The sequence below is a fragment of the Lucilia sericata genome, unplaced genomic scaffold, assembly GCF_015586225.1.
Source record: "Lucilia sericata isolate MDLA Ls3-8-SP2 unplaced genomic scaffold, ASM1558622v1 Contig002586F_arrow, whole genome shotgun sequence".
Lineage (NCBI taxonomy): Eukaryota > Metazoa > Arthropoda > Insecta > Diptera > Calliphoridae > Lucilia > Lucilia sericata.
In genome coordinates, this window is record NW_023996346.1 from 8,503 (window position 1) to 32,845 (window position 24,343).

The 24,343-nt window shown below is 32.4% G+C and overlaps 3 protein-coding genes across 6 annotated transcripts; 1 reads left to right on the forward strand and 2 right to left on the reverse strand.

The window, feature by feature from the left end:
* Positions 1-307: 307 nt before the first annotated feature.
* LOC119614108 (mRNA (2'-O-methyladenosine-N(6)-)-methyltransferase) lies at positions 308-13,339 on the reverse strand. 2 transcript variants are annotated; one of them, XM_037970204.1, is made up of 6 exons: positions 13,098-13,339; positions 2,593-4,596; positions 2,396-2,521; positions 1,356-1,484; positions 806-1,284; positions 308-748 (listed from the first exon to the last, which is right to left on the reverse strand). In XM_037970204.1, exons 2-6 carry the CDS (start codon positions 4,575-4,577, stop codon positions 468-470), a joined length of 3,000 nt encoding a protein of 999 aa, XP_037826132.1. In that variant the 5' UTR covers positions 4,578-4,596; positions 13,098-13,339; the 3' UTR covers positions 308-467. The 2 variants fall into 2 exon arrangements, with proteins under 2 accessions (XP_037826132.1, XP_037826131.1); XM_037970203.1 differs by having other exon boundaries at positions 308-1,284.
* Positions 13,340-16,220: 2,881 nt separating this feature from the next.
* Positions 16,221-18,375, reverse strand: LOC119614110 (trafficking protein particle complex subunit 12). 2 transcript variants are annotated; one of them, XM_037970207.1, is made up of 6 exons: positions 18,151-18,373; positions 17,789-18,051; positions 17,390-17,728; positions 17,084-17,329; positions 16,841-17,016; positions 16,221-16,781 (listed from the first exon to the last, which is right to left on the reverse strand). In XM_037970207.1, exons 1-6 carry the CDS (start codon positions 18,251-18,253, stop codon positions 16,400-16,402), a joined length of 1,509 nt encoding a protein of 502 aa, XP_037826135.1. In that variant the 5' UTR covers positions 18,254-18,373; the 3' UTR covers positions 16,221-16,399. The 2 variants fall into 2 exon arrangements, with proteins under 2 accessions (XP_037826135.1, XP_037826134.1); XM_037970206.1 differs by having other exon boundaries at positions 16,223-16,781; positions 17,789-18,090; positions 18,151-18,375.
* Positions 18,376-20,958: 2,583 nt separating this feature from the next.
* LOC119614111 lies at positions 20,959-22,151 on the forward strand. Of its 2 annotated transcripts, none has more exons than XM_037970208.1 (4): positions 20,959-21,137; positions 21,223-21,378; positions 21,433-21,709; positions 21,763-22,151. In XM_037970208.1, the coding sequence occupies exons 1-4, from the start codon at positions 21,089-21,091 to the stop codon at positions 22,115-22,117; spliced, it is 837 nt and encodes a 278-aa protein (XP_037826136.1). In that variant the 5' UTR covers positions 20,959-21,088; the 3' UTR covers positions 22,118-22,151. The 2 variants fall into 2 exon arrangements, with proteins under 2 accessions (XP_037826136.1, XP_037826138.1); XM_037970210.1 differs by having other exon boundaries at positions 21,250-21,378.
* Positions 22,152-24,343: the final 2,192 nt, after the last annotated feature.

The window sequence follows — 24,343 nt, forward strand, 5'->3', positions numbered from 1 at the left end:
AAAGTTCAAAACATTTAAACACTGATATCTGGGTTATATGTTGTCTACATAATGTGGGGGAACCCGTCTTCCGATTTCTTCAAACAATTTCAAAATCAAACTTAACTCAATACCCAACCTTGATAAAACTAAAAGCTTTGTTTCCTTACTTGACCGAATTTTCGCGCCAAAACAAGAGCTTTTTTTTCAAAATATAAATAAAATTTATATGCAAGTGTAAATATTGTGTTTGTGTGTGTGTTTTTAAAGTTTTTTCATAAACTTTTTTCTTAAAAACTTAAGTTCTAATTAAAAAAATATTGAAATAAAAAAAAGAAATTATATACAAAATAAGAAAAACAAGAAAATATATAAAAACCTAACCTCATTTTTTCAATATGTATTATTAAAACTAACCTCAAAAATATTTTGTGTTTTTTCTGTTTTCAGTTTTTCTTTCTGGAAAGAGAGAGTTCGTAACACTTCCTTTAAACCGCTGAATTAATAACAGTTTGTTGAGCTGTAGTAGTTATAGCACCGGGTGCTGTTGTTGTAGTATTATTAACTCCTGCATTACCACTGGCTACCAAAGAAGCAAATGCCGCAGCAGCAGCTGCTGAAGTACCCGATGTTGTGGCCGTTGCTGTTATGGAAACATTTGTAGCGGTTGTGTTATTACCAGCCATATCCAAAAGGGGAGCGGGTGATAGTGAAGTTGTTGAAGAGGAGGGTGAAGAACAATCACTTTGTAGACTTAGAGCTGGTGAAGCTGAAGCATGATAATTAGATGGTGGTGTATGAGGTGATAAAGGAGAAGGTGACATACCAGGATTACCACCACCATAAGAACTTATCGATGAAATACCACTGGAGGTTGAAGCACCTGAGGGTGAGGCCAGACAAGTGGGTGTGGTTGATGTTGTGGTTATGGTCGAAGGTGAGGGTGTAAAGCCCATGGTGGTGTTATTGCTAGTAGTGTAGATTTGTTGATGTTGTGGCGTAGAACCACCGCCTCCTCCACTTGTTGTAGCTGATATTGTTGTTGATGTAGAGTGACCCATATTTGAAGAGTTTGCTGAGGCCTGTGAAGATGTTGATGGCTGTGACGAGGCATTCGAAGAGCCAGAGGTTGAAGCAGCCGCTGCTGCTTGTCTTTCACGTTCACGCTCACGATCTCTTTGTGGTCGGAATGCTTCACGTAATGCCTCAACACGATTTTCATTAGGTCCCCAACGTGCATGGCCGGCACTGTTTTGCAGCCATACCACTTGTGTACCCTGCATGCATTTAACATTGACATCATTTCTGTAAAATAGAAGATGTTATTTTAAAATTTAAAGGATATCTTTATTATAAACATCTTTCCAGATACTTACTTTGCTATAATATGCTGATAGCCATGGCGATATTCATGGGCCATACCCAAAACGACCATGGAACGACGTTTGTAAATATTTTCCTCCAATTTGGAAATACTTTTCCATTCTGGCAAGAAAATTATAAAGCTGAAATGAAAAAGGAAACTTATTAGTTTATGGATCACATAAGAAACTATAGTGTGGACTATGTAATGGATAAATGACTGGACTAGAGAATAAAGTAAAGCCTGGTCTATAGAATAGTCTATAGTCTGGTCTATAGAATAGACTATAGTCTGGACTATAGAATAGGCTATAGTCTGGACTATAGAATAGACTATAGTCTGGACTATAGATTAGACTATAGTCTGGACTATAGTCTGAAATATAGAATAGACTATAGTCTGGACTATAGAATAGACTATAGTCTGGACTATAGAATAGACTATGGTCTGGACTATAGAATAGACTATGATCTGGACAATAGAATAGACTATGGTCTGGACTATAGAATAGACTATAGTCTGGACTATAGAATAGACTATAGTCTGGACTATAGAATAGACTATGGTCTGGACTATAGAATAGACTATGGTCTGGACTATAGAATAGACAATAGAATAGACTATGGTCTGGACTATAGAATAGACTATGGTCTGGACTATAGAATAGACTATAGTCTGGACTATAGAATATACTATAGTCTGGACTATAGAATAGACTATAGTCTGGACTATAGAATAGACTATAGTCTGGACTATAGAATAGTCTATAGTCTGGTCTATAGAAAAGACTATAGTCTGGACTATAGAATAGACTATAGTCTGGACTATAGAATAGACTATAGTCTGGACTATAGAATAGACTATAGTCTGGACTATAGAATAGACTATAGTCTGGACTATAGAATAGACTATAGTCTGGACTATAGAATAGTCTATAGTCTAAACTATAGAATAAACTATAGTCTGACTAGAATAGTCTTAAGTCTGAGCTATAGAATATAGAATCCATAGTCTGGATTATATAATAGACCAGTTTAAAGTTCTTCAACTTACCTCAAAGGTTCCATAGATTCCGAAAGTAATTTATCAATATGCAAAAGAGCAGCATCAATTAATTCCTCACAATGAGGAGGATTAACTTGAAATGAACCCGAAACTGGTTTGAAATCCAAAAAGGGTCTAAAAATAAAGAAGACACAAAGATAAAAAAAAAACTTAATGCCATTAGTCTCCTATTCTTCCCAACCTACCCTCTTGAACCGAAATAAGCATCAGTATCAGCAAATGCCGAACAATATTGACGAAAATATGAATTAAATGGCGAAGCAAAACATTCGAATGTCACCCCAAAATGTCGATGTAAACACTCGAATACAGGAGTGGGCAATGAAGCCTGTGTTAGTTCAGCTTCTTGTGAAGAATTCAAGACATTACCCAAAAACGTTTGATAACGTTTCAACAGACACCAGACGCGTCCAATAAACAAATCGAATTTCTTATCATCGAAACAATTGTGACGATAGAGCTGTTCCAGCTTTTGTAAATGTGTTAGATTAATATATTGAGCATCGGGTTGATTTAGAGCAGTAGGAGTGTACTTAATAATCATGTGATCGCGATCTTGGACATATTCAATAGCGGGCATACGGGGTGAGGGCACAGCAAACTGTATGGGATAACACCAGACTTGTTTGAGATGTGGTGGTGGTGGCGGCGGTGTGGGCTCGGGTATACCATGTTCTTTTAACAGTTGCATATGACGTTCTCGTATTTTGCGTGCATGCTCAGCGGATAAATGATAGATTTTTGCACACAAAGCCTCTACGGAGCTTTTGACTGTTTCGGTTAGATGTGGTTCACACTGACGTCTTAAGTGGGCCAAACGATCTTGAAAATCTTCATAACTGGCACCCACTGTACGCCTTAGCCATTGGAATGTGTCCTCAACATTCCATTTAACCACCTTTTTGGATTCTGAAGGTGAAGATCTAGATTCTATAATATTTTTTGCAGCCTCAGCATAACGTGACAATTGTTTTCTAGCATCTCCCGTAAATTTGGGTTTAACAATCTTAATCGGTATATCGTTCATGATTTCACGATACATGGCTGATGATATCTCGGGTATACAATTGCTGGGCAATAGAGGATCACAGCCGGTATCGATAACTTTGCGTTCGATTAACCAGCGGTTAAAAGAGTCTTTAGGGGCCTTAATATTCTCACGTCTCATACAAAGATCTTCGTAAGTTTTCACCAGTTTCATGGTGTAAGCAGCGCGCAGCGCTTCTATTTCGGGATGTGGTTGTGGCAATAAAGTAGGTGGCCTTTCAACTATGACAGCATTGGTGCACACTTCTAAATCCCAGGGACCGGACAATATGAATTTCTTCATGGGCGGTGGCTGATGACCATGAGGATGCATATGCATATCATCAGATGGACGCCTTTTCAAATGGTGATGATGATGCTGCTGCATATGAGGATGTGGATGATGCATGGGTGGTGGTATATGACCACCGGGATGTGATATACCCAAGGGATCTGTTAGAGGATCAAATGGTCTTGCACCGGGCATTTCCCATAAAGATTCTCCTGTTATTTTATTCCAATAATAAGGACGGTTTTCTCTTTTCGACCAAAATTTACGCCATCCCTGATTTACCAGTTCTGCGGTCAACTCTTCGCCATAGCCACCACCGGACGTATACATGGGTGGTGGACCGCCTTGTGGTGTATGAGCCATCATATGTTCCATGGGTGAGGGACCCGATTTGGTAGGTGTTGAAGGTGAAGAACAAGTGGGACCAGCTGGTGAATTAGCTCCTGTAATTAATGAAGTCATTATATTTGCCGAGCCCGGAGCATTTGGATCATGTAGTATAGATGCTGTTGGTGCTGCTGTTGATGATATAATGCTGGGACCTATCATACCACCGGGTCCAACACCTGCACCTCCTCCTACTCCTCCGCCACCCATTATAAGAGAAGTATTGATATTTGTATTATTATTTGTAGTTGCGGTCAATTGATCCCAAGCTGCTTGATTGCTGGTAATATTATTTTGTTGTTGTTGCTGTTGTGGCATATTCATATGTTGTACCATGGGACTTACAGTGCCTGTCGATGCAATGACACTTTGTGGCATTACACCGCTTGTCATTGGCATTAGATTTGTGGTCTGTTGCGGCGGCAGACCATGATGCATATTGTGCATATTGTTATTAGCTGCCATGATGAGAATGTGTTTAAAACTAAAAATTAAGAAAATTTTCAATAAATTACCGATAAACATTGGATTACAAAAATGAGTAGTCTGGAGTATGAAATAGTCTATAATCAGAACCATAGAACGGTTTAGAGTCTGGGCTATATAATAGACTATAATTTGGAGAAACGAATAGTTTAGAATCTTGACTAAAGTATAGTTTAGAGCTTAGAATAGTTTAAAGTCTACAATTTAGAATAGACTAATGTCAGGACTTTATAATAGTCTGTATTCTGGAATAGTCTATAGTTTGGACTATAAAATAGTTTAGACTACGGACTATAGAATAGACTATACTCTGTAGTATAGAATAGACTATAGAGTAGACTATAGTCTGGACTAAAGAATAGACCATAGTCTGGACTATAGAATAAGTAGACTATAGTCTGTACTATAAAAACGACTAAAATATGAATAGAATAGATTATAGTCTGGACTATAGAATAGACTATGTCTGGACTATTGAATAATCTATAATCTGGATTATATAATAGTCATTAGTCTGGACTATAGAATAGTCTATAGTCTGGACTATAGAATAGTCTATAGTCTGGACTATAGAATAGTCTATAGTCTGGACTATAGAATAGTCTATAGTCTGGACTATAGAATAGTCTATAGTCTGGACTATAGAATAGTCTATAGTCTGGACTATAGAATAGTCTATAGTCTGGACTATAGAATAGTCTATAGTCTGGACTATAGAATAGTCTATAGTCTGGACTATAGAATAGTCTATAGTCTGGACTATAGAATAGTCTATAGTCTGGACTATAGAATAGTCTATAGTCTGGACTATAGAATAGTCTATAGTCTGGACTATAGAATAGTCTATAGTCTGGACTATAGAATAGTCTATAATCTGGACTATAGAATAGTCTATAGTCTGGACTATAGAATAGTCTATAGTCTGGACTATAGAATAGTCTATAGTCTGGACTATAGAATAGTCTATAGTCTGGACTATAGAATAGTCTATAGTCTGGACTATAGAATAGTCTATAGTCTGGACTATAGAATAGTCTATAGTCTGGACTATAGAATAGTCTATAGTCTGGACTATAGAATAGTCTATAGTCTGGACTATAGAATAGTCTATAGTCTGGACTATAGAATAGTCTATAGTCTGGACTATAGAATAGTCTATAGTCTGGACTATAGAATAGTCTATAGTCTGGACTATAGAATAGTCTATAGTCTGGACTATAGAATAGTCTATAGTCTGGACTATAGAATAGTCTATAGTCTGGACTATAGAATAGTCTATAGTCTGGACTATAGAATAGTCTATAGTCTGGACTATAGAATAGTCTATAGTCTGGACTATAGAATAGTCTATAGTCTGGACTATAGAATAGTCTATAGTCTGGACTATAGAATAGTCTATAGTCTGGACTATAGAAGGTCATAGTCTGGACTATAGAATAGTCTATAGTCTGGACTATAGAATAGTCTATAGTCTGGACTATAGAATAGTCTATAGTCTGGACTATAGAATAGTCTATAGTCTGGACTATAGAATAGTCTATAGTCTGGACTATAGAATAGTCTATAGTCTGGACTATAGAATAGTCTATAGTCTGGACTATAGAATAGTCTATAGTCTGGACTATAGAATAGTCTATAGTCTGGACTATAGAATAGTCTATAGTCTGGACTATAGAATAGTCTATAGTCTGGACTATAGAATAGTCTATAGTCTGGACTATAGAATAGTCTATAGTCTGGACTATAGAATAGTCTATAGTCTGGACTATAGAATAGTCTATAGTCTGGACTATAGAATAGTCTATAGTCTGGACTATAGAATAGTCTATAGTCTGGACTATAGAATAGTCTATAGTCTGGACTATAGAATAGTCTAGTCTGGACTATAGAATAGTCTATAGTCTGGACTATAGAATAGTCTATAGTCTGGACTATAGAATAGTCTATAGTCTGGACTATAGAATAGTCCATAGTCTGGACTATAGAATAGTCTATAATCTGGACTATAGAAAGTCTATAGTCTGGACTATAGAATAGTCTATAGTCTGGACTGTAGAATAGTCTATAGCTTTGACTAGAGAATAGTCTAAATCTGGACTATAGAATAGTCTATATCCTGGACAACAGAATAGTCTATAGTCTGGACTGTAGGATAGTCTATAGTCTGGACTATAGAATATTCTATAGTCCGAAATATAGAATAGACTATAGAATAGTTTATAGTCTGAGCTATAGAATAGACTATAGTCTGGGCTATAAAATAGCATATGGTCTGGACTATAGAGTATACTATAGTCTGGACTGTAGAATAGATTATAGTCTGGACTATAGAATAGATTATAGTCAGGACTATAGAATAGTCTATAGTCTGGACTATAGAATAGTATATAGTTTGGACTATTGGTTAGTCTTTAGTCTGGACTATAGAAGAGTTTATAGTTGGGACTATAGAATAGTGTATAGTCTTCACTATAGAATAGTCTATAGTCTGGACTAGAGCATAGTCTTTAGTCTGGATTATAGAATAGTATATAGTCTTATATATAGGATAGTCTATAGTCAGGTCTATAGAATACCCTATAGTCTAGATTATAGTTTGACCTATATTAAAGTCTATAGTCTACATTATAGAATAGTGAATAGTCAGGTTTTTGGAATAGTCTATAGTCTGGATTATAGATTTTTTTATGCATTAATTTCTTTATAAACAAGAAACACATTTCGCTCGTTCTCTTCCAATTAGTAAGAAAACGAAAACAGTTAAACGACATCCAATTCCCTACACGATCTGAATACAAAATATAGTATTTTACAGGTAAATTTGTTTACATAGAGTTTTAAATATGAATAATTACTCATATGCTCTCTCAAGTTTTAACAACATTACCTATATTTACTAATTGAACATAACAGCTGTCAAAATTTCCAATTTGGAGAGTGGAGATAAAAACATTTAAAATACTAAACTAGGGACAAACATACAAAAAAAAAATTGTGTTCTCAAATTATTAACAAGAATACAAACAGAAAAAAGTAAACAATCTAACAAAACTGCTAAAAAAAAAAAACAACTAGCCGAATGAGGATGATGAAGATTTAAACAACAAAAACAATAAACTGACGACGACCTCTGCGAAAAACCAGAACCCATAATAATAGAGAATAAGAAGACGAAAATTCATATTTATAAAAATGAGAACACAGGCAAGCTAGAGCCACAGTCATAAATAAGCAGGCAACTTAAAAACATCCACCAGAAACCGCACGGTTTATAAAAAGAAATAACAAATTGGGGAAAAAAAAGATAAAATTTTAAATTAACATTTTTTTAGATAATTAAATTAAAAATAATTAGTTGTTTAGCTAAATTATTCAAATACATTTTTTGAGGAATCTAAGAAGTTTGTTTCCTGAAAGCCTGTTAATAGCTTATGCTTTCAAACATTCTGAACAATCATTGAAAGAATAAATAAACAAATTACTCTCCGGCATTAAATGCACTCTTTTTTTTTTGTTTAATTTCAAAATAAAAATGAAATGTGAGCATTTAGTATTTCGTTTCTTTTCGTTTACACACAAAAAAAAGCAGAAAAATTAAATAAATACTCTTGTAGGTTTGAGTGTTTTCATTTTCATACTTTTTACACGTTTGTTTTTGTATTTTGCTGTTGTTGTTGTTGTTTTTGAACAAAAAAAAAAAAAAAGAAGTCTATAATCATTGATACACTAGCGAACGATTTTAGATGTCTTTTAGAATTCGTTGTTAACGGAGGGTGTACTACGTTTATTAAGTTTTTAAAATTCAATTAAAAGGGGTTTGCTATAGAAATTGTTAAAAAAAAAGAAAAGCAACAACAACAGTGTCAAAATATGATTTTCTAAAAAATCATTTAAAAAATAATTATTTTTAAAATAACTTTGTAAAAGTAATGAAATAAAAACACAATTTATTTTGTTTATTAAAACTTTTTAAAACAGATTTTTTTTGTTTAATTTATTATTTATTTTTCAACAAAAACAAGTTCAATAAAAAAGAGTTACAAACAAGTTTATTAAAATATAATAAAATTTACAACTTTTGTTTTCTGATTATGCGTAAAAAAAAACAGAATAATTACTTTATTATTAATCATACAGTTTTTGTTAAGAGATTTTTTTTTTAATTATACTTTTAATAGCCAAAGTGTACACAAGAGGACTTTGGGCTAATTTGAAATCTAAATTTAGATTTATCTTAAAGTGAATATGTGTTATATACAGATATTTTAAAAAATATATATCCATAAATTCCACGGTTTTTTTCAATGAACTAAGTGCATATTTTTAAAACCTTAAAAGAAACAGTATACTACAAAAGTAAATAAATTTATTTAATTTATCAGCACTACACCATTTCCATTATCAATCCACTAAGAAGATAAAGCCAATCGGTACGTCTATTGCCAGTTCGTTATAAATTTATTTTCATTTCGACAATTATAATCAAACACAGATTATAAAATAGTCTATAGTCTGGACTATAGAATAGTCTATAGTCTGGACTATAGCATAGTGTATAGACTGGACTATAAAATAGTCTATAGTCTGGACTATAGAATAGTCTATAGTCTGGACTATAGAATAGTCTATAGTCTGGACTATAGAATAGTCTATAGTCTGGACTATAGAATAGTCTAGTCTGTACTATAGCATAGTGTATAGTCTGGACTACAAAATAGTCTATAGTCAAGACTATAGACTAGTCTATAGTCTGGATTATAGAATATTATATAATCTAGACTACAGAATAGTTTGGACTATATAGTCGGAACTACAGAATAGTCTATAGTCTGGACTATAGAATAGTCTACAGTCTGAACTATAGAATAGTCTACAGTGTGAACTATAGAATATTCTACAGTCTGGACTATAGAATAGTCTACAGGCTGGACTTTAGAATAGTCTACAGTCTGGACTTTAGAATAGTCTACAGTCTGTGCTATAGAATAGTCTATAGTCTGGACTATAGAATAGTCTATAGCCTGGACTATAGAATAGTCTATAGCCTGGACTATAGAATATTCTATAGTCTGGACTATAGAATATTCTATAGTCTGGACTATAGAATATTCTATAGTCTGGACTATAGAATATTCTATAGTCTGGACTATAGAATAGTCTATAGTCTGGACTATAGAATAGTCTATAGTCTGGACTATAGAATAGTCTATAGTCTGGACTATAGAATAGTCTATAGTCTGGACTATAGAATAGTCTATAGTCTGGACTATAGAATAGTCTATAGTCTGGACTATAGAATAGTCTATAGTCTGGACTATAGAATAGTCTATAGTCTGGACTATAGAATAGTCTATAGTCTGGACTATAGAATAGTCTATAGTCTGGACTATAGAATAGTCTATAGTCTGGACTATAGAATAGTCTATAGTCTGGACTATAGAATAGTCTATAGTCTGGACTATAGAATAGTCTATAGTCTGGACTATAGAATAGTCTATAGTCTGGACTATAGAAGTCTAGTCTGGACTATAGAATAGTCTATAGTCTGGACTATTGAATAGTGTATAGTCTAGACAATAGAATAGTATAGTCTGGACTATAGAATAGTCTACAGTATAGACTATAGAATAATCTATAGTCTGGGCTATAGAATAGTCTACAGTCTGGACTACAGAATAGTCTATAGTCTGGACTATAGAATAGTCTATAGTCTGGACTATAGAATAGTCTATAGTCTGGACTATAGAATAGTCTATAGTCTGGACAATAGAATATTCTATAGTCTGGACTAAAGAATAGTCTATAATCTGGACTATAGAATAGTCTATAGTCTGGACTATAGAATAGTCTATAGTCTGGACTATAGAATAGTCTATAGTCTGGACTATAGAATAGTCTATAGTCTGGACTATAGAGTAGTCTATAGTCTGGACTATAGAGTAGTCTATAGTCTGGACTATAGAGTAGTCTATAGTCTGGACAATAGAATATTCTATAGTCTGGACTATAGAATAGTCTATAGTCTGGACTATAGAATAGTCTATAGTCTGGACTATAGAGTAGTCCATAGTCTGGACTATAGAGTAGTCTATAGTCTGGACTATAGAGTAGTCTATAGTCTGGACTATAGAGTAGTCTATAGTCTGGACTATAGAGTAGTCTATAGTCTGCACTATTGAGTAGTCTATAGTCTGGACTATAGAATAGTCTATAGTCTGGACTATAGAATAGTCTATAGTCTAGATTATAGAATAGTCTATAGTCTGGACTATAGAATAGTGTATAGTCTGGACTATAGAATAGTCTTTAGTCTGGACTTTAGAATAGTCTTTAGTTTGGACTGTAGAATAGTCTAAAGTCTGGACTATAGAATAGTCTATAGTCTAGACTACAGAACAGTCTATAGTCTGGACTATAGAATAATGTACAGTCTGGACTATAGAATAGTCTATAGTCTAGACTATAGACTAGTCTATAGTCTGGATTATAGAAAAGTATGTAATCTAGACTACAGAATAGTCAATAGTCCGAAATATAGAATAGTCTATAGTCTGGAATATAGAGTAGTCTATAGTCTGGACTATAGAATAGTCTACAGTCTGACCTATAGAATAGTCTACAATCTGGACTTTAGAATAGTCTACAGTCTGGACTATAGAATAGTCTATAGTCTGGACTATAGAGTAGTCTATAGTCTGGACTATAGAGTAGTCTATAGTCTGGACTATAGAGTAGTCTATAGTCTGGACTATAGAGCAGTCTTTAGTCTGGACTATAGAGTAGTCTATAGTCTGGACTATAGAGCAGTCTTTAGTCTGGACTATAGAATAGTCAACAGTCTGTACTATAGAATAGTCTATAGTCTGGACTTTAGAATAATCTACTATCTGGACTATAGAGTAGTCTACAGTCCGGACCATAGCATAGTCTACAGTCCGGACTACATATATAATTGTCTACAGTCCCTTAAAATTCAATTATCCAATTAACAACTAGTTTGTTTAGGAGTTGCCTACTGTTTTGACCATGTATACAGTTGGTATTTATATCGTTCTTCTATTAAGGTCTTACACTTATTCCTGCTATAACAAAGTGTTTTAAAGACTTTTGACATGCAGAATTAAACCATAAACTTTATTTACAACAGTTGGAAGCTGATATCGGATTACGTGATTGTCCTTTTAACATAAATTATTAGCAATAGTAAGATACTGACATTTTGTGAGACTTACGGATTACGACGACTGTCAATCCATAAAATACGATAAAGAATTTAAATTAAGTTTCCATAAGAAAGGTGACTTTTTTTAAACAGTTTTCTACAGAAAAGTGATTTTACAGTGTCCTATAGAAAAGAGTGTTCTTTAAATATTTTTCTCTATAAGCGAGTTTTTAAAAAATAATCTTTTTTAAAATCTATTGAAGTATGTAGTTAAATATAAACAACAATATTTTTTAAAGAATAACTAATAAAAAGTACAAAAACAAATCAAAAAATTATTTTATTCGCTAAAATAAATTAATTGCCTGCTAAAAAATCTATAAAAATCTTTAAAATCAACAAGTAGATTTCTCAAGAGAAAACAAAAACAAATATAAAAAGCAGCAAAAAAATACAAAAAGAGTAAACACAAAAACAAACATTAAGAGCAACATTTAAGAGAGAGACATAAACATACATTGTTTTCGTAATTAAATAACATTAAAAAAATGAGTAAAGAAAGAACAAAAAAACTGCAAAAAACATAATAAAAACAAAAATACAACATACAAAAATGAAAACAAAACATGTTTTGACGAAACAGTACTCAGTAAATAATAATAAAGGAAATAAATTAGAAAATAATTAAATAAACAAGAATAGTAATAAATATTAATTTTAAAGTTTTGTTACACTACAACAGCCGAATTATACTAATGCCTTTTAAGACCCCTTACGGTTGGAAAGGTGTTAAATGTCTACGTCACATAATGGCGCGCTTTTTTTACGAAAGCACTAAAAGACAACTTATGGATACAAAAAGAGGTCTAGTATTCATATTAAGTTCAGTTTATAATATAAACATATTTTTGTTAATAATTCCTTAACTTTAACACATATCCCTAGAAGTTGCAGAACACAATAAGGAAAAGAAAAACCGCCACTAAATTTTATACCAAAAATTTCTCTACACTTTCTTTTTCGCTCTATAGAATAGTACGGCGGTGTACACACACAGGGCCTGGCCGTAATAGGAGGAAGTCAATATTTGTTTTTGAAGAAAAAAAAAAACTTTTTGTATAGATTTTAGCAAATCAGAGTACAAACTAAACACTTTTTCTTAATATTTTTTTCAAGTATTGCACTGCCAAACTACTTTTCTTATTATATTGTGCTTGTTTTTAGCCACTCTATAAACTTCGTCATACAATAAAAAATGTTTTTTTTTTTCTGGTATAAAGAAAAAATTTCCTTCGTATTTTTTCAACTTTTTCTTTTTTGGTGGCAGCACAACTCACCGTGTTTTTTAGATTTGGTTATAAATTGTATTATTTAATTCTTTTGTAAAATTACGCGCAACACTTGTTAACATTTAACGAAGGCATCAAGTGCTGTGTTTTGTGATAAACAAAAACAACAAAATAAAAAAAATTTACGTGAATAATTTTTGGCGTGTTATTAGAAAAATTTTTCACACACAAAATTTTTTCCATCCGTTCGTGCCGAAGTTTGATTTCGTTTTGTGGTATTTCTTCTTCGAGGAATACGAAAAAGAAAATGGCGATGATGTCTCATAGAGTTGCATTTTTAAAGCAGAGTTGTTATTATTGAAAACATTACTGTTTAAAAGAAACAGGGTTGCTATGAACAAAAATGGGAATATTAATAGAATTTAATTATTTATTAAAGAAAATAATTAAATTATATATTCCTTAGTTAGTTTTTTATCACTTAATTATTAATTATTGATTATACTCTTTGTTATTGTTTTATTTTTAAACAAAATAAGGTAATAACAAAAAAAGTGTAGCCAACCTTTTAATTGTTTGGTGGGAGAACAACTCTGTGATTTGTTGCGGTTACAAAAGCAAAAGAGAAATGAAAGAAAAGAATTTTGTACAAAAATTAAATATGTCGTTAAAAATTGATTAAAAAAGTGTTTATAAATTAAATTATAATAAATTTGAATTAATTAAATAAAATAGCAAATAAAAAAAAAACATTGACAAGTTTTTAATAAATAAACATCTTTTTAATTTACCGTAAATATGAATAATAAAGAAAAGCCTTTATTAAGTCGCCATTTCCACCAGAAATTATTCACAAATTTATTTGACCATATTCCAAAAAATAATTTCTGCCTCATGGACTTAAAGCTGGTCACCAACTGCTGTAGTTTTGTTCATCATCAGATAGTTTAATATAAAAGATGTGTAATTTATATATGAACAAATAAACAGATTTTATTAAAACTGCACATATCAGCTAAAGGTAAGTAATATTTTAAATTTTTAGCCTTAAGGTCCAACATGTTTTGTTGGCAAATCCCTCTGAAAAAAGGCACCAACAAAAACAATTGAACTTTTCTATATCTCCTTGATTTCTGCCATATAGTTTCCATATAGTTTTACCAAATATCTTGTTCCCAAATCCTTGTTTTTATAAAAAAACATTACCTATAAACAGTTCTCTAGAACAGAGATACAAGCCGATGCAAAATGATCGGCGGCGGCGGCGCAACCATTTTAGGTCGGCGGCGGCGGCTTATTATAGAAAATATCGGCGGCGGCTAAATTGTCGGCTCAATTTAAGTTTTTTTTCAGAAATTGAGCTTATAAGCGTTTATTATATTGAAAAATCTCTGTATAATAGTCCGTTATATAGAAACCTATCTCTATATAAGGTTTTTTCTGAAGAAAATGGACATTTATAGTAGTTTTCACTCTTTTAATATTAACACAATATTGTGTGGCAACTTTTTTCAATTTGCCATAAGAATTTAAAATAGTGGCAACTCTATTCAAATTGGTGAAATTATTTTCTGAAATACATGTGCGATTCCAATATATATCAGCGGCTACGTTTAAGCCGGCTTAGCTTTTGAGCCGAAAGAAATCGGCGGCGGCGCGGCTTGCAAAATATTACCGGCGGCCAGCCGCCGCCGATATGAGCCGTCTCGGCTTGTATCTCTGCTCTAGAAGAGTTCTATAGAAAAGTGTCTTCTTTGAACAGTGTAAAGGCCTAACTATAATATGCTTAAACAAACTGAAGTCAGCTTAAGCAACTGTGCGAACACATATAAAATGTATGTGACAAACTATAATGTACTTAAGAGAGTTTCGTCAAGTTTCGTCAAATTTTATTTGCTTAAGCAAAGAGCGATACTGACAGCACATTACGTACGGAATCAATTGTTTGTTTATTATACACAAAGAAAATAAAGAAAAAAATGGAAAGCTAAAAGAAAATTAATTTATTTCAATAAAATATTTTGAAATATGTATTTTATTTATTACGTGTGTCACATAAATGTGTAAATGGAGCTAAATTGTTTTGAATACACGTAAGTACATTATAGCCACCTAAAAGTTTCCTCGGATTTTCTTCAACATTTGAGAGACTTTTCGTTCGATTGTTACATTACCTTAAGCAAGCTTATGCACATTATAGTTGGGCCTTTAGTTTTAACTGTTATCTACTTAAACGTTTCTACTTTAAGGACTTTCATAAAGTTGTCTAAAGAAAGTTTCTTTTTGAACAGTTTTTAATAGAAGTGTGTTTTCTTTAAAATGTTTTCTAAAGAAAAGTGTATCTTTTATAAAACATTTTCTATAAAAAGGGGGTTCTTTAAACAGTTTCCTATAGAAAAGTATCATTTTAAAGGAGTTTTATAAGGTCTTCTAAAAAATCTCTTTAAAAAGTTTTAAACTTCTTCTTTAAGGACTTTTCTAAAGTTTCTGAAGAAAATGATATTTTGAAACAATTTTTAAGAATTTCTTTTTTATGAAGATTTCAATAGAAAGTTGTCTTCTTTAAAAAGTTTTATAAAAAACGAGTTAAGAGAAAGGTAAATGCCTTATTTAAAGAAATTGTTCTAAAAACAGTCAAATTTAGATGATTTTTATAGAAGTTTCTTCCTTTTTTAGTTTTTAAAGGGTTTTCTAAAGACGGTTTTCTACAGAGAAGTTTCTTTATTTAAAAGTTTTCTGTATTTGTTTCTTATTTAAAAACATTTTTGAATAGGAAATGTATTTTTTTTAAACAGTCTTCATTAGGATAGCATTGTTTTTTAACAGGTTAAATTTCTTTATTCCAATAATATTCTCTTGAAAAGTTTTTATTTTAGTTCTAAAATAGATTTTGTCTAATTTTGTTACTCAATTAATAAGATAAACTTCAATTCGCCCAGCCGCTAAACGTCTGTTTTTCAGTCTGAATTGTGTAGTGTAGTTGTTGCTGGGGTTGACAGCCCTTGGGCGAATGTAAATGTATGAATTGTAAACAGTCTTTTTATTTTACAGTTATATTTGCTCGCATTGCCAACCATTTCTAATACAAAAACATTCCTGTTTTTAGTCTTCTTACCGCTATTTCTCATAAAACTCATTATTACATCAATCACTTTTTGTTTTTAATAAATTATTATTATTTATTTTAACAGAAACCATAAATATTATTATTTTTATATTGTTTGTGTTATAAAATATACATTAGAAAGGTATTGTATACACAGTGGAGGGCAAAACTAAAATACTTGTTAAAAAATGTCTTCTTTTCCAATTTCAATAAAATGTTAAGGTAATTTTTTTTTTTTTTTTAACTAATTGGGTGTTTGCAATTTCAAACAAATCTCTAAGCTTATATTCAAATCCGGTTTATAACGATTAATTAATCGCAATAAATTAAGTTTTTTGTTTTTAGAATTATTCGATTCCAACTCATATAATGTAGAGAGATTAACTAAAAGACTTTCATTTAAAGATTTTTGAGGATTTAAATTAATGGCTCTTTCGAAGAGATTAATGGCATCTTTAAGTTTACCTGCATAGAGCAGGCAAACACCCATATTGTTTAATATCATGGTGTTGCCGGTTTCTAGATGAAGAGCCTTCTGGAAAGTGGCATAGGCCTCGGGAAAATCATTTTTAGCCACTGTTATAAGACCCTTGTCCACTAGATCACGTATATCGGGTTGGGAACCTCTGTTGGAAAGTAATTAAAGGTTTAGTTAGTAGAAATTCAATTTAAAAAGTAAACTTACATTTTCCTTAAGCGCCGGGCTTCGGCAAACTTTTGCTCTGCCCCAAAAATGTCACCAATTTGCAGGTATATCCTACCCCAGGCGGAAAATAAAGCTCTGCGCTCTTCTTTATCTAAATCGGAACGTTCTACTATCATGCTGCGTATAACATCGTCTATAAGATTATACTTTTTAAGCTAAAAGGGGAATTATTTTAAAGTATAGTCAAATTTGTATTAAAAATCTAAAGAATAGAGGACTTACTATAATAGCACAGTTAACTATGGCATGCAGTACTCTTAGTTCACGCTTTTTCCAAAATTCTAAAGCTTCCTTTGGCTGTTTGTCGGCATAAAATTGTTTTATTTCATTGCAAATCACATACAGCTCAGAAAGACGATCTAAAGCCAATTGAGGATTACCCAAATAAATGGGCATTTCAGCCAGTAAGAGACGAAATGAAAAGCAGGCTATAGAACCGGTTTTGCCAGGATACATTTCAGGATAAAACTGAATAAAAAAAAAATAATATTAAAACAAATCTCTTTTTTGAGATAAATTAAAACAAACCTCATAGTAGATATCTGGTTTATTGAGCTGCTCAAAAGGTTCCGCTTCCTGCTGCAGCAGTTCAAATTCTCCTAGTTTAGCCAGCAAAGCTAGACGGGTAAACCATAGTTGTAAGGAATGTGGTGAATGTTTGGCTGGCTGACCAGCACGTCCAAAGCCTTGACCATAAATGGTTAAAAGTCTTCCGGTTAGATTAACGGCCGCTCTATAGCAGCCAGCTACTATAAGGGAACGCAAGCCTCTTTCATCTTGTGTAACATTGTCTACGCCCAAAATTTTACGCTGCGCTAGTTCGCCTTCACCCAAATGTTTGGAAACAGCTATAGCTATCAAATCAGGCTGGAATTTAAAAGAAATTAATCAAATGTTTTCTAAACTATTATTATTATTAGACCTTACTAAATCTTTAGCTGTTTGTATGCCCGGCATAGTTAGTAGAGGAGGTACTCCGGGTTCTGTATGAGGCGGTTCCCAAAAGTTTCTAACATCATCACTTATCTTTGAGTCCTCCTCCATTTCAGCTAAAATCTCTATATAATCGGGTGGCTTAAAGCCACCATTAAAGTTATTAGATGTCAAATTATTTGTTTGGCTTAAACCCGCCGCCGGAGTTGAAGGATTTCCTGCTGGCATAGCAGTTTGCAAGGGATTTGTTACAGCAGCTAAAGGTTTTTGTATGTTTAGTTGTTTGCTAGTATTTTCTGAGAATGATAAATTTTATCACTGCTGAATGTTTCAATTTGCCTTTGCCCTTTGCTTACCTTGTTTTTCTTGTGTCCCGGCCAGCTCATCAAAGAAACTGGGCGGATCATTGGCAAAATATTGGCTTAAACTAGGCCCTGCATTTGTCGCCTTATTTTCCATATTAAATTATTTTATTCTATAGGAAAATATACAAAATTTTCCGATTTTTCCTTTTTGTGTATTTCTCCACCTCTTTTTTTCGATTGTAAACACAAAGAGAAAATTTTACCTGTATCAGCTGTTCGATTTCATCAGTGTTGTCAATTTGTTTAAACTATTTCCTGTCAAATCATATAAAAAACCGCTAGAAACTTTCAGATTGAAGACTAGATTATAGACTAGACTAGACTATACATTAGAGTGTAGACTAGAGTACAGACTAGACTATAGACAAGACTATAGACTAGACTATAGACTAGACTATAGACTAGACTATAGACTAGACTATAGACTAGACTATAGACTAGACTATAGACTAGACTATAGACTACACTATAGACTACCTATAGACTAGAATATAGACTAGACTATAGACTAGACTATAGACTAGTCTCTAGACTAGACTATAGACCAGACTATAGACTAGACTATAGACTAGACTATAGACTAGACTATAGACTAGACTATAGACTAGACTATAGACTAGACTATAGACTAGACTATAGACTAGACTATAGACTAGACTATAGACTAGACTATAGACTAGACTATAGACTAGACTATAGACTAGACTATAGACTAGACTATAGACTAGACTATAGACTAGACTATAGACTAGACTATAGACTAGACTATAGACTAGACTATAGACTAGACTATAGACTAGACTATAGACTAGACTATAGACTAGACTATAGACTAGACTATAGACTAGACTATAGACTAGACTATAGACTAGACTATAGACTAGACTATAGACTAGACTATAGACTAGACTATAGACTAGACTATAGACTAGACTATAGACTAGACTATAGACTAGACTATAGACTAGACTATAGACTAGACTATAGACTAGACTATAGACTAGACTATAGACTAGACTATAGACTAGACTATAGACTAGACTATAGACTAGATTATAGACTAGATTATAGACTAGACTATAGACTAGACTATAGACTAGACTATAGACTAGACTATAGACTAGACTATAGAGTAGACTATTAGACTAGACTATAGACTAGACTATAGACTAGTCTCTAGACTAGACTATAGACCAGACTATAGACTAGACTATAGACTAGACTATAGACTAGACTATAGACTAGACTATAGACTAGACTATAGACTAGACTATAGACTAGACTATAGACTAGACTATAGACTAGACTATAGACTAGACTATAGACTAGACTATAGACTAGACTATAGACTAGACTATAGACTAGACTATAGACTACACTATAGACTAGACTATAGACTAGACTATAGACTAGACTATAGACTAGACTATAGACTAGACTATAGACTAGACTATAGACTAGACTATAGATTAGACTATAGACTAGACTATAGACTAGACTATAGACTAGACTATAGACTAGACTATAGACTAGACTATAAATTAGACTATAGACTAGACTATAGACTAGACTATAGAGTAGACTATAGACTAGACTATAGACTAGACTATAGACTAGACTATAGACTAGACTATAGACTAGACTATAGACTAGACTATAGACTAGACTATAGACTAGACTATAGACTAGACTATAGACTAGACTAGACTATAGACTAGACTAGACTATAGACTAGACTATAGACTAGACTATAGACTAGACTATAGACTAGACTATAGACTAGACTATAGACTAGACTATAGACTAGACTATAGACTAGACTATAGACTAGACTATAGACTAGACTATAGACTAGACTATAGACTAGACTATAGACTAGACTATAGACTAGACTATAGACTAGACTATAGACTAGACTATAGACTAGACTATAGACTAGACTATAGACTAGACTAGACTATAGACTAGACTATACACTAGACTATAGACTAGACTATAGACTAGACTAGACTAGACTATAGACTAGACTATAGACTAGACTATAGACTAGACTATAGACTAGACTATAGACTAGACTATAGACTAGACTATAGACTAGACTATAGACTAGACTATAGACTAGACTATAGACTAGACTATAGACTAGACTATAGACTAGACTATAGACTAGACTATAGACTAGACTATAGACTAATAGACTAGACTATAGACTAGACTATAGACTAGACTATAGACTAGACTATAGACTAGACTATAGACTAGACTATATACTAGACTATAGACTAGACTATAGACTAGACTATAGACTAGACTATAGACTAGACTATAGACTAGACTATAGACTAGACTATAGACTAGACTATAGACTAGACTATAGACTAGACTATAGACAAGACTATAGACTAGACTATAGACTAGACTATAGACTAGACTATAGACTAGACTATAGACTAGACTATAGACTAGACTATAGACTAGACTATAGACCTATAATAATGACTAAACTAGACATAACTAGAACTAGACTTAGTATAGACTCGACAATAGACTAGACTATTAGACAATAGACTAGAAGACTATGATTAGACCTATAGACTATAGACTATGTAACTTAAGATGACTTGCGGTCTATGTATAAATGAGCGAGAGTAATAAACTAGACTATAGACTAGACTTAGACTTTGGATTGTGCCGGTTCTTGTCATAAATGAGCGAGTATGTAATTATGTGGCAACACTGCAATCAAAAATTAGTTTGACAGTTTTACAAAAAAAGTAATTGCTATTTATTAAATGTAAACAAATATATGTTTTAATTTTTATAAAAAACAAGATTTTTAAATTAAATTTGACAAAAACTTTAGTAAAGTGTTTTAAAAAAAATTCAGCATAAAGAAAAACAAAAAAGTTTAGCAGAAAAATCAAAGAACATGAAGTGTGCAGTGGGCAAATGCAAGCAAAGTAATAGTACTAAAACAAGTAAGAAAATTTAAAAAAAATTACTATGTATTATGTGAGTTTTTAATGAAATATTTAAATTTTGTTATTGTATATATATATGAAGATGTATCCTTTTACAATTTCCCAAAAGATGAGACACAAAGGAATTCTTGGGTGAAGTTTTGTAATCGTGTGCGACCCATAAATGTCCAAAAGGAAAAAATTTGTGCCTTACATTTTAAACAAGAAGATTTTGAAAGAAATTTAAAATTTGAATTGGGTAAGTTAACGGAAATTTAATTTCTCAAGCACATTATTTCATGACTATGAATAGGATATAGCCAGCGACGTACACCAAAACTGAAACCGGGTGCTGTTCCCACAATAGAGGCTTGCAATATGACAATTAAAATTCCAAATAAAAGTGTTAACGATATACCAAATGAAAATGTTAACCAAATTGCAATTAAAACTGAAACTTGCAACGACATTTCAATAAAAACTGAAACATGCGACGAAATTGAAATAGGCGAAGTGGAAATCACTCCAATGACAACCGATATTAAAGTAGAAAGTCTGCAACAGTACATAAAAACTTTGGAAATGAACATGTAAGTAAATTTGAAATTAAAACTTACAAATATTTATTTAAACTCATTTCTAGAGATGTTTTATGCAAGGAAAATGATGAACTGAAATTTCTACAACAGCAATCAGCAAACACAATAAAAAATTTGACTCGTCAAGTTCAGAGCTTAAGTTATGCCAACGTTAATCTAGAAAATTCACTGAAACGTATGTTTACAGAAGATCAAATAAAAAAACTTAAAAACAACGATAAAAGGCAAAACTTTACCGAAGAAGATATTGCTCAGTCAATGATTTTATATTCTACCAGTGCTAGGGCTTACAATTTGTTAATAAAAAGACATTTTCCTCTTCCCTCGGTGAGAACATTGCAAAGATGGTCAAGAAAACAAGATATGTCAACAAGTCAAGTGGATAGAATAGAAATGTGAAGTTTATGTACAAATAAAGATACTACAAAATTAATATATACCATCACTTTCGCAAATTTATATTTTCCAAAAGGATATAAAAAAACGAGAAGAAATGATTTTCCATTGTCCCTAAGGTAAGCAAGAATATGTTACATAGTCCTTGAGAAGAATTTATATAGGTATAATGTCTTTTGCTGAAATGAAGTGGAGGGAGAATTTGGCATGGTGACCATTGGCTGGGTATTCGTAATAATTGGTAGGAAATTATCCATTTTTTAAGGCTTTAATTGTAAATAGTCTAGTCTAGTCTGTAATTCAGCCTATAGCCTAGTCTGTAATTCAACCTATAGTCTAGTTTATAGTCTAGTCTATAGTCTAGTCTATAGTCTAGTCTATAGTCTAGTCTATAGTCTATAGTCTAGTCTATAGTCTAGTCTATAGTCTATAGTCTAGTCTATAGTCTAGTCTATAGTCTAATCTATAGTCTACTCTATAGTCTATTGTCTAGTCTATAGTCTACTCTATAGTCTATAGTCTAGTCTATAGTCTAGTCTATAGTCTAGTCTATAGTCTAGTCTATAGTCTAGTCTATAGTCTAGTCTATAGTCTAGTCTATAGTCTAGTCTATAGTCTAGTCTATAGTCTAGTCTATAGTCTAGTCTATAGTCTAGTCTATAGTCTAGTTTATAGTCTAGTCTATAGTCTAGTCTATAGTCTAGTCTATAGTCTAGTCTATAGTCTAGTCTATAGTCTAGTCTATAGTCTAGTCTATAGTCTAGTCTATAGTCTAGTCTATAGTCTAGTCTATAGTCTATAGTCTAGTCTATAGTCTAGTCTAGTCTATAGTCTAGTCTATAGTCTAGTCTATAGGCTAGTCTATAGTGTCTAGTCAATGGTCTAGTCTATAGTCTAGTATATTGTCTAGTCTATAGTCTAGTATATAGTCTAGTCTATAGTCTAGTCTATAGTCTAGTATATAGTCTAGTCTATAGTCTAGTCTATAGTCTAGTCTATAGTCTAGTCTATAGTCTAGTCTATAGTCTAGTCTATAGTCTAGTCTATAGTCTAGTCTATAGTCTAGTCTATAGTCTAGTCTATAGTCTAGTCTATAGTCTAGTCTAGTCTATAGTCTAGTCTATAGTCTAGTCTATAGTCTAGTCTATAGTCTAGTCTATAGTCTAGTCTATGATCTAGTCTATAGTCTAGTCTATGGTCTAGTCTATAGTCTAGTCTATGGTCTAGTCTATAGTCCAGTCTATGGTCTAGTCTATAGTCTAGTATATTGTCTAGTCTATAGTCTAGTATATAGTCTAGTATATAGTCTAGTCTATAGTCTAGTCTATAGTCTAGTCTATAGTCTAGTCTGTAGTCTAGTCTAGTCTATAGTCTAGTCTATAGTCTAGTCTATAGGCTAGTCTATAGTGTCTAGTCAATGGTCTAGTCTATAGTCTAGTATATTGTCTAGTCTATAGTCTAGTATATAGTCTAGTCTATGGTCTAGTCTATAGTCTAGTCTATGGTCTAGTCTATAGTCCAGTCTATAGTCTAGTCTATAGTCTAGTCTATAGTCTAGTCTATAGTCTAGTCTATAGTCTAGTCTATAGTCTAGTCTATAGTCTAGTCTATAGTCTAGTCTATAGTCTAGTCTATAGTCTAGTCTATGATCTAGTCTATAGTCTAGTCTATAGTCTAGTCTATAGTCTAGTCTATGATCTAGTCTATAGTCTAGTCTATGGTCTAGTCTATAGTCTAGTCTATGGTCTAGTCTATAGTCCAGTCTATGGTCTAGTCTATAGTCTAGTATATTGTCTAGTCTATAGTCTAGTATATAGTCTAGTATATAGTCTAGTCTATAGTCTAGTCTATATTCTAGTCTATAGTCAAGTCTATAGTCAAGTCTATAGTCTAGTCTATAGTCTAGTCTATAGTGTAGTCTAGTCTATAGTCAAGTCTATAGTCTAGTATATAGTCTAGTCTATAGTCTAGTCTATAGTCTAGTATATAGTCTAGTCTATAATCTAGTCTTTAGTCTAGTCTATAGTCTAGTCTATAGTCTAGTCTGTAGTCTAGTCTATAGTCTAGTCTATGGTCTAGTCTATAGTCTAGTATATTGTCTAGTCTATAGTCTAGTATATAGTCTAGTATATAGTCTAGTCTATAGTCTAGTCTATAGTCTAGTCTATATTCTAGTCTATAGTCAAGTCTATAGTCAAGTCTATAGTCTAGTCTATAGTCTAGTCTATA